Consider the following 10763-nt stretch of genomic DNA (forward strand, 5'->3'; position numbering starts at 1 on the left):
GAGCTGAATTAAATTTAAATTAATGGAAAAAAATTTAAATACTCATTTTATTAAGACGGGAATCCCGTTTCCAGCACTAGCATGTTTGGTGACATTTTTGTGTAAATTCACCATTTTTTGTTCGATCGTAAATTTTTTTAACTCGAACATCAGTTAATTAAATAATAAACTCAATCTAATCCAATCAGACGTTGAATTGTTTGAAAGGATATTAATATATAACTCGTTTATTTTCTTTTTTTTTAACATTAAAATAAGGATGACATAAAAAATTATGTTTTAAAAGGCTTTCAAAATTATTTTAAAAAGATATTCAAAAATAAATAATTATGTATTATATATAGTAATAAAATCATAATAAATTAAAATTTTAAAATAATATATGTAATAATTATAAAAATAATAATAATAAATAAATAAATAAAAGCCCTAATTTCTGTTGGGATCGTTTCAGTTCTCTTCTGCGTACTTTTATTTCATTTATCCTCACTGACAGCCATTGGAGGAGACCCCACTACCTCCACCTTTTTTCATCAAATTCATCTCCATTTCTCCACGCTCCGCTCCTCCATTTTTTGTTCTACTGCTACAGGCTCATGCCCCTCGCTCACCGTTGCTCATCTCGTTTCTTCGATTTGGACTAGTAAGATTCACGCTCTAATCTTTGATTTCCTGCTTTACTTTACTGGCTTCTTTGATTTATTCTCCATTGAGAGTCTCTCTCCTTGTGATTTCTAAATTAGTCGCCGCCATCTCGTTATATTGTGTTTGTTATTCTTTTTCTCATGTTTTTCTGGGATTTAAGCACAACAATGAACAGGTTCGAAATGTTCTCTATGAGATGGGTTGTGATTTAGATAGGTGACTTGATTGCACTCTATATGGTCCTCATATTGCTTGCAAATGTGAGAAAAAAACAATGGAGATGGAAAGAAATGATTGATGGGCTGTGATTTGTTCTGGAAATAACAGAAGTATCGGTTTAGAGAAGCGCACTTAGCTTGAGATTATCAGTGTGTGTATGTGTGGCCTTAGTCTGGGCCTAATCCTGGGTGCATATCTTAATTGGGTTGCAGCCAACTTCAAAACTCCAAAATCTTGATCTTGTGAGATGAAATTAGGGACAAAGAAGGATTTGTTTTGCTTTTCTTTCTGTAAAAGGTTATACAACCTCTTAGGAGTATTTGGTTAATCCAGAAAATGGTTGTAACCTTGGAGCATGGGGCCATTTCTTCATGCCAAAAGTTTGCTTCTAATGAAGTTTTTCCAACTATTAAATGTAGGTCTGGTAGGTTTGTTGCCGCCTTAGGATTGATCAGTATCTAGCGTAGGGTTTACGGACATAAATTGCTAAGTTACAAATAGTTAACCTATTCACATAAGACATGGTTTCAACCTAAAATGTAACCGCCCAAGTCCACCGCTAGCAAATATTGTCCTCTTTGAAATTTCCTTCCCGGACTCCCCTCAAGGTTTTAAAATGTGTCCTTGTGTCCATTGCTTGGGCTTTAAAAACCTTGAGGAGAAGCCGGCTTTGGCTATTACAAATGGTATCAAAGCTAGACACCGAGCTGTGTGCCAGCAAGAACGTTGGGCTCTGATTGGGGGTGGATTGTGAGATCCCACATCGATTAGAAAGAGGAACGAGTGCCAGCAAGGACGCTGAGTCCCGAAGGGGGTGGATTGTGAGATCCCAAATTGGTTGGAGAGGGAACAAAGCATTCCTTATAAGGGTGTGGAAACTTCTCCCTAGTAGACGTGTTTTAAAACTGTGAGGCTGATGGCGATACGTAACGGGCTAAAGTGGACAATATCTGTTAGCGGTGGGCTTGGACTGTTGTATAAAAGTTGTTGTATCAGTAACCTAAGCACATCTAATTGGTTAAAAGATCTATTAATTTCCTTGAGGTGAATCAAATTCCAATCATACAGTGTGTACTCTTTCGTGTTGTTTTTTTGATACTGTAATTATCTTAGTTTACAGTAAACAATTATGCTAACTCCTTTAATGGGTATATTAGGTTCTTTATCATCCCACATGGGATCAGCTACGGATGAACAATATGCCAAGTTTGAGGAAAAGGTAAAACGGACTGTCTATGTTGATAATCTCTCCCCCCAAGTGACTGAGCCTGTTTTGAGAACCGCTTTAGATCAGTTTGGGACTGTTGTCAGTGTCCATTTTATTCCAAATTTCACGGAGCCAATTAATAGCTCGCAATGTGCTTTAGTCGAGATGAAGGACTCGAAGGAGGCAAATTCTGTCATCTCTGTGATAGCTCAGTTCCCTTTCATGATGTCTGGAATGCCAAGACCGGTGAGGGCGTACCCTGCCGAAGTGGAAATGTTCGATGATCGCCCTATAAAGCCCGGTAGGAAGATTAGCTTTGTCTGGTTGGGGAAGGATGATCCTGACTTTGAAGTGGCAAAGAAAATGAAGTGTCTTACTCAGAGGCATGTCGCTGAAGCTGCATTCTTGCTGAAGGTATGAGTTTCAAAATCCCATCCCCCCCCCCCCCCCCCCCCTTNATTTTGTAGGTCTCTAATATTATTCCCATCGGTTTAACGTTTATACCATGAAATCAACGCTTCGGTGTGCCGCTCAGGTGTTAAACTGGTGGAGTCGACGAGACATACAAGACACAAAACTAAAAATTTAGAGGCAACTTTTAAATTATAAAGATGAAACATACTCGAGGTTGAAAGTTCAAGGATCTATTAGAAAACTTTTAGAGTAGGACTAAAAGTCGAGGGATCGAACTTGAAATTTAGCCTTGTGAAATAGTGTTCTTAACAAAGGTTCCTCCCATTCTCTTGCAGCAACAGTTGGTGGAAGAGGAGAAGCTTGCAAAGCAGCAGCAAGATGCACTGAAAGCAAACTACAAGAAATATGAGATCGTTGAAGGTGTAATGACTGATGGAACTGCCCGCAGGTTAGCAAGGCGTTATAATATGCGTGTTGCAGATGATTAATTGCATGCTTTGAAGCTTTTGTTTTTTGCACTCCTAATTGCCTGATCACGTAAATTTTGTACAAATTATCACTTAGATGGCCTTATAGAGATTAATTAGAGAATTCTGTTGTGATTTAGAGGGAGAAGGATAGTTAATTAGTGTAATACTCCTATTATTACTCTTTTGGATTCGTCTCTTGTTTGGGAAATGACTTCGGTTTAAAATCATCTAAAGACATTCGTTCCTACAAGAGCTTGAGAACGGACAAATGCATAGGTCGAACACCTCAAAGAAACAACTCTAAACTTTTAAGGACTCTAGCCCATCGAAAACAGATATTGTCCTCTTTAGGCCTTTTTTTCTGGGTTTCTCCTCAAGATTTTTAAGACATGTCTACTAGGGAGAGGTTTTCACACTCTTTTAAAGAATGTTTCATTCTCCTCCCATCCATTGTGTTAGATCTCACAAAACATACTCTTGCAACATCACATCTCCAAAGAAAATGATCGAGGTCTACAATTGACCAACCTCTTGCAAAGAATACAACAAAGGAGTCAAACTAAGTTGTGCACCTTACGAGAGGACAATCACCAACATTGACCCTTTCGTGCATATACTACCACACAAAAAACTTAACCTTCTCGAAAAGTTTAACTCTCCTCACAAATAGAACCAGGCGACGCAAGATAAAATAAGCGACATGAAAATCTCTTAGATGGATTAGGACTTCAAAAACAAACATATCTCGTCTAGGAAGTAGAGTAAAACTCTCCTCTTAAAGATAAAAGAGCTAGAATATTTATCGTTTTTCTATCAAAACGATAAAGAGGATCATTTTTAATTATATAATGAATGATAAGTGCAGTATATTTATGTATAAAATGTTTATAATTTGATAATGGGGCCAATATATTCAACATTAATAGTATTTTTCTTTTCTATATCCAAGTTCTAAATGGTTCTTTTCATTTTCTAAAATTCCTTCTTAGTTTTTATGAACATTAATGGGTACTTCCTGTTAGATTTTTATCTTGTTTTTAAGATGATTTTTAGGCAATTTATTTTCAAATCCATAGTCATAGAAATTTAACAATAATAAGTAAAATTGATTAAATTGATAAACTATCAGTTATATATATTAGTGTGAAAACTAGATTAAAGGTCGCCCGATTAACACGTTTTTAGCTTAATGGATAGTGCTTTAAAAGATCGTTCCATAATATCGACGTTGATGAAATATTGACGTTGATAAATATGTTTAGTGAATAATCATTTTTTTCAATGTAATTTATATTAAAAATCTAAAATATTCTAATAAATCAAAAAAATATAATAGAAAATTCAACTTAATAAGAAAATAAATTTCTATAATGGTGTATAGTTTTTCCACTTAAAAATATATATTATATTATTTATTCATTAAGATAGTATATATATAAATATATACTATCTTAATGAATAAATAAAAGTGAGCGGGTGAGGTCGGGGACAGAAAATGTAATCTTCATTCACGTCTAGGTTTAGCTAAGCTGATAGCGGAAAAAAAATTGAAAAAATCTCTATCCTCTCTCTCCCATTTTCCGTCCTACTTGAACTCACGGACTCACGTTCACAATTAAACACGTCCATTAAACGTCTTTATTTCGTAGGGTAGTTGTTTTATTATCGAAAATAAATGTTCCTAAACTAGAAATACAATATATATATATAGACATTAAGATTGAATATGGTAGAGTGAGAAAAATCCAACCCTCACCCTTAACCAACCAATCAAAAGCCTCAATTGAATCCCTTTTGATGAGAAGCTTTATTTTTTTCCCCTTTCCACTAATTCCTTATCTATCAAAACCCCAATTCTCAATTCTTCATGCCCACACTCTCCCTCTATCTCTCCCCCATGGCAGCTTCCCAGTCTCTCCCATCTTTCCGCCACTCTCTCCGCCGCCGCCTCCACCACCCTAATGTCTCTTCCACCCCTCTCCCCTCCACCTCTCTTTACCTCAAACCAACCCCCACCGCCGCCACCACTGGCACTGCTACTGCTACTGCCATTGCCACCTCCTCTCTCTCCGCTGCCGCCGCTGGTTCCTTCCCTCTCTCCACAGACACCACCTCAGCCATCTCCTTCGACGAGCTCGACCGCCTCCTCGCGGCCAAAAACTTCCGTCAAGCCGATGAGGAAACTCGCCGGCTTCTGATCGCCCTCGCCGGCGAAGCTGCACAGAAACGAGGCTACGTCTACTTCTCGGAAGTGCAATTCATCGCCGCCGACGATTTGAAAGCCATAGACGACCTCTGGCAGAAATACAGCGACGGGAAATTCGGGTACAGCGTACAGAAACGGATATTCGAGAAAATGAACGGAGATTTCACGCAGCTGTTCAAGAAACTTGGATGGATGAAGAAATTGGATACCGAAATAGAGCAGTACAATTACAGAGCATTTCCGACGGAGTTCATTTGGGAGCTGACGGAGGAGACGCCGGAGGGACATCTTCCATTGACGAATGCCTTGAGAGGGACGCAGTTAATGAGCAAAATTCTGAGCCATCCGGCATTTGGGGACGCCATTGAAGGAGAAATTGAAGAAAAAAGGGAAGAAAAAGTTGCAGAGGACGCCATTGGAGGGTTGAAGAAGGGGTTGAAATCGATGAGCGACAGGCTTTTCAAAAGGGATTATAGCTTTTGAAATTGGAGATTTTGGAGCGAACCCATTGGAATTGGCACCGAATTCGCAACTGGGTTGCTTCGATTTGGAATGAATTCGGTTGATTTTGTTCTTCATTCTGGTTTTCTCTCTCCTCCCTCCCCCTCTCTCTCTCTTGGATACAGCGCAGTAGTGGTAAGTATATTTTAAATAATAAAAATGAAATTTGTTGGTAATTATATCATTTTATACTCTAAATTTATTTTAAAAAAATGCAAAATTTTAATTTTAATTTTATTTTAATTTGGATCACATCGTGCACATAGTATGATATTGTCTACTTTGAACATAAGACCTCGTACGAGAGTATATTCTTTGATTATAAATCCATGATCATTCCCTAAATTAACCGATGTGGGACACTTTGATCCAACACCTCCCTCGAACAATGTATGTCTCCCCTTAATCCAGGCTCGACTCCTTTGGAGTCTTCTCTAGTCACTTTTTTACTATGTCTTTGAGGCTCACAATACTTTGTTCGACATTGTCACTCTATTGGCATGGTTAAGTTTAGGGCATGATTCTGATACCATGTTAAACGAACAACTTAGACTCTAATTAACTATATTAACACGATTTTTTATGCCGTAATTGATTAACATTTATTATTTGATTATGTTAAGATTTAATAAAATATAAATGTTTTCTCGTGATAACACAAGAACTTATGAGATATAACTAAATATATTTGTACGAAAGTGAAAAAAAAAATCAAAATGTTATACAACTTTTAAAATATTTTTAATTGCATTTTTTAAGTATACGTGTACCAGTAATTAAATGAATCTCGTCTAGTGAGTACGATTGTGCTCGAAAACATCGAGAACGATTATTAGGTTAAGTAGGGAAGAGTGTCGTGACTTTACTGAGACTAGGTTGTAACTCCACACATAATATAGATAATGAGCGACCCTCGAGTAGCGTCCATTCGATCACGTTTATGCCAAGATTGATGAGTGTCATGATGCATTGTCCTCTTTTGTCTTGTATGTGAGGTTGTACATAGCTTATATGAAGTAACATGTGAATGCAAAATTTTGTCATGTAGTGTCACGAAACTTGTGTCCCACGATACGGATTCACAAGTTTGTGGTCTCTAACAAGTCTGTATCAACTCCTCTTCGTTTCCGTGCTAACAATTTCACTCTATTCGTTACTTTTTTTCTTTCATTTTTCGTCTTTTTTCTCCCGACTTTTTATGCTACGGTCGTCAAAAATACCGTTAGTCGTTTGCAACTGTTTCTTTTTCACGACTTTTATGCAACGACCGTCAAAACACACCACTAGTCGCTTGCCATTGTTTTTTTCGACGACTTTTTATACCATGATCGTCAAATACACCATTGGCCACGACTACTAGTATTTTCAAGGAATAATTTCAAATTTTCAATATAATTTATATTAAAAAAAATTAAAATCATTCCAATAAATCTAATATACTAACGCACAGTATTTAATACGTGAAAAATACTCAATATATTTACTTAAACCAGTAGAGCGTTATATATAAACGAGGGTAGAGAGAGATTTTTGAAAGAAACGTTATATAAACACGCAAGAGAGTAATAACAATGGCTCACAGTATATAACCTTGAGGAGGGGGATATGACTACCATTTATCACAATCGCACTGTTGATGGCAGCGGACTTGCGATTGTGCGGCACTCACTTTCCAACGACAAGTGAGCTAAGCCAATTCGTTCTTGCGTCGCCTATGGGCAAGGGACATATGCTCGAGCCTCTGACCTCGATTTAAGAGAAGGTTTTAGAAAACAAGGGCAGAGAGAGATTTTTGAAAGAGACGTAATATAAGCAAGTAAGAGAGTAACGACAACCGCTAACCGTATATAACCTCGGGTAGGGATATATATATAATTTTAAAGTTGATAAAAGCAATATATATTTAATTTAAAGGAATTTAATACATTTTTTTCCGTAGAAAAAGATAAAAAATAAAAAGGAAAAAGAAAAAAAGAAAAAGAAAAGGAAAAGGAAAAAAAAGAAGAACATTTCGATCCCTTAATTTCCGGGGACGTTTGGGACTTTGTCATTTCCATATTAATTTTTTTTTTCCGAATTTCATTTCATTTTCCTTCTTTTTATTTTTTTTATCTCGCCATTATTGTTTTGCAAGAGGGGAAATTTTTGATTGATTATAGTTGGACACTCCCCGTGGTGGGGGGAAGATTTTAGATTTCTATCTCTTCCGCCCCATTGCGCCATTTCTGGTAATTATTCTACTCCTAATTCAATCCTGGTGTTCTTATTGTTCTTTAATTTCTATGATTTTTGTTAATTTTCTGAACTGATGAATTCTAGGTTTCGAAATTCGTTGAAAATTTTGGAAGATTTTTCTTCAGGGTGCTATAGATCACGGCTGCAGCAACTTGATCGCAATTCCGAATTGAAGAGTTCGATTTCTTATTGGTGCATAAACTTATTTGAGCTTCTCTTCAGTTCGGTAAGATCTCACTCTCTGGTTCAATAATTCATCACAGTTCATTGCCGGTTTTTGAAATGGAGATGAATTTGACTTGGAAGATTAAGGGTGTTTATGAACTCATGATAATAGCTCATACATTAGCTGTTTCATACTGACAGTATTGTATGACTTTTGAACTTAATTCTTCTTTGGATGTCTTGAATTACAGTATCATGAGTTGCTTTTATATATTGTGTTTGAGTTTGTGACATTCTCTGTGTGGACTTTCAGAGAGGAGGTTTGAGTTTCTGAGAGAACATGGGGGTTATGTCTAGGCGGGTTGTTCCTGCCTGTGGTAGCCTCTGTTTCTTCTGTCCTTCTATGCGGGCGAGGTCGAGACAGCCTGTGAAACGATACAAGAAGTTTCTTGCCGATATACTTCCTCGTAATCAGGTGAGTCTTTCCCTGTAAAGTTTATGTCTATCTCGCTAGTCTTAGAACAATTTGGATTGAGGTAAGAGTTGTGGAGTTGTGAATTGAGGAAATAAACGTGGCTTAAATTTGATTATAACAATTAATCAGTTAAATGACACTGACTTTGGCAATAACAAGAGTTTTCTTGAATTATGCATTGGTACGAAAAGATGAAGTTACCACGTTGTATAGTTTCTTTATTCTTATTTACTGCAGATTACATTTAAACTTTTATGTTTTTTATTTTATATTTACATATGCTAGAATGCTAAACCAGACGATAGAAAAATTTCTAAGCTCTGTGACTATGCTTCAAAGAACCCGTTGCGTATTCCCAAGGTAATTATTCTTTTTTTCGTTTCATTTATTTTTTCCTATTGTCATACTTGACATCTTCTGTCATTAAGCAAAGGCCATTGTAACTTCTTGATGAATTTTGCAATTACAATTTTCTGAATCTTTGGATTAGTTTTCCGATTATGAAATATTCGTATACAAACGACACAAGTATGCAGCAGGCTACCTACATACAAGAAACCTTTTTTGTATACTTTCCATGATGATTTTCACCGAAGTATGATGCATACTGCTAGAGTCACAAGAACTTTTTAGACATGTTACTCTTATAATTGATTTTTAAAATATCAATATGGGCATAACTCAACTGGTTAAGACAATATATCCTCGAAGAAAACATTAGAGTTTCAAATCCCCACTCCTATATGTTGTTGAACTATTAAAAAACATTGACCTTTTAAATAATAAGTCAACACTTCACTGTGGAAAATAAATTAGCAACAGTGATTTGAAAGATGGATCATGGAGATATATATAAAGTTCGTGAAGTAAGGTAAAACTATTTTTGTTTGCCTTGTTTCTTTACCTGACTGGGTGCATTCCTCTTTCCTTTCTAAGCTCTGGGAGGTTAAAACCTCAAAGAAAGTTCAAATATTGTCTAGGTTTGTTGTTCTGGGGAGAATCAACACCACAAAGGCACGAATTTTGTCTAGAAGTCTCTCTTTAGTGCTTAGGCCTCAGTGGTGCATCTTTTATAAGATTAATATTTTGATCATATGGTTTGGAAGACAACATGTGAGTCATGTTGCACTATGTTGGTAGAAGTTACTCTTGTTCCCACCTTTTTACAATTAGAGGTTTCAATAACAAGTGGGTGTTTTGACTATTTTGTAGTATATTTGATTGGAAAGCATGAAGGATTTTTGTTTGTATAATGGCGTCTTTAAAGGAGATTTAGAATTTGGTTCGCTTCATGCTTCCCTTTGTCCCTTTGAGCTTGCATATTGAATTTTTTAAGTGGAGTCTTTTGTTTCTAACTCTTAACAGCTAGTGCCCCTTCTTGTAATTTCCTTTTGAAGGCTCTATTGTCTACCTTTTGGGCTGTGTTTTTAATTATTTTGATTGGATTTTCTAGAAGAAACTTTGTTTTCTATACTATACGCACTAAACTTGTATATTAAAAGCTCCAGCTAAGTTATGTCCCAATGCAGTTTTCATTTTTCCTATTCTTTTGAGGAACCTGTTTGAGATTCAATAAGATTTCTTATTTGGAGGAAGTGCATTATCTTCTCTTCCTCTCATTCTCTGCTTTTGTCTTTGTAGATTACCGAACTCCTGGAGCAACGATGTTACAAAGATTTGCGGAATGAGAATTTTGGATCTGTGAAAATCATAATTTGTGTTTACAGAAAACTACTATTGATGTGCAAAGATCAGATGTGAGTTTGATTTACTAAATCGTGTTGCAATTTAACTAGAATCTTTCGGTTTAGGACTTCTGAGTACCACTTTATTACTGAATTACTATTAGAAATGTGAGCATTGAATAAAATTATACACGTCATCAAGGCTTGGAAAACATGTTGTTCTTTGATGTTTCAAGAAACCAGGCTCTCTGCATGTCATTTACCTAAACACTTCAACTCTTGCAGGCCACTATATGCTAGTAGCTTAATTGGGATTTCTCGAATTCTTTTAGAACAAACACGGCATGTTGATATGCAGATTCTTGGTTGCAATATTCTTGTTGAGTTCATAAGTCGCCAGGTATTTGAAGAATAAAGATTAAGAAGTTTCATTGCTAATGTAATGTTGTTATTTTGACGCATATGAAATTGTTATTACGTGATTTACCTGCTAATGGTTTTTTTTTTTTTTTTTTTTTTTTTTTTTTTTTTTTTTTTTTTT

General features: G+C 36.0%; 3 protein-coding genes across 9 annotated transcripts in view; all 3 read left to right on the plus strand.

Moving 5' to 3' along the window:
- The first annotated feature begins 450 nt into the window (after positions 1-450).
- On the plus strand, positions 451-3182 carry LOC111778981. Its single transcript, XM_023659000.1, has 3 exons — positions 451-643; positions 2022-2485; positions 2821-3182. The coding sequence occupies exons 2-3, from the start codon at positions 2039-2041 to the stop codon at positions 2971-2973; spliced, it is 600 nt and encodes a 199-aa protein (XP_023514768.1). The 5' UTR covers positions 451-643; positions 2022-2038; the 3' UTR covers positions 2974-3182.
- A 1521-nt stretch (positions 3183-4703) lies between these two features.
- LOC111778980 (tetrapyrrole-binding protein, chloroplastic-like) lies at positions 4704-5841 on the plus strand. The gene has a single exon (XM_023658999.1). It carries the CDS (start codon positions 4823-4825, stop codon positions 5642-5644), a length of 822 nt encoding a protein of 273 aa, XP_023514767.1. The 5' UTR covers positions 4704-4822; the 3' UTR covers positions 5645-5841.
- Positions 5842-7680: 1839 nt separating this feature from the next.
- Positions 7681-10763, plus strand: part of LOC111778563 — an 11272-nt gene continuing 8189 nt past the window's right edge. For 3 of the 7 annotated variants that reach the window (XR_002812571.1, XR_002812572.1, XM_023658466.1), the window contains exons 1-6: positions 7681-7890; positions 7982-8123; positions 8376-8537; positions 8823-8897; positions 10179-10294; positions 10508-10622. Coding sequence is in view for 1 of the 7 variants with exons in the window: in XM_023658466.1 (XP_023514234.1) it covers positions 8403-8537; positions 8823-8897; positions 10179-10294; positions 10508-10622 (441 nt within the window). In the remaining 6 variants the exon portion in view is untranslated. Of the gene's footprint in view, positions 7891-7981; positions 8124-8375; positions 8538-8822; positions 8898-10178; positions 10295-10507; positions 10623-10763 lie in introns of those variants that run through there. The other 4 variants (XR_002812573.1, XR_002812574.1, XR_002812576.1 and 1 more) reach the window with 4 other exon arrangements.

The sequence above is a fragment of the Cucurbita pepo genome, chromosome LG17, assembly GCF_002806865.2.
Source record: "Cucurbita pepo subsp. pepo cultivar mu-cu-16 chromosome LG17, ASM280686v2, whole genome shotgun sequence".
In the NCBI taxonomy this organism is placed as follows: domain Eukaryota; kingdom Viridiplantae; phylum Streptophyta; class Magnoliopsida; order Cucurbitales; family Cucurbitaceae; genus Cucurbita; species Cucurbita pepo.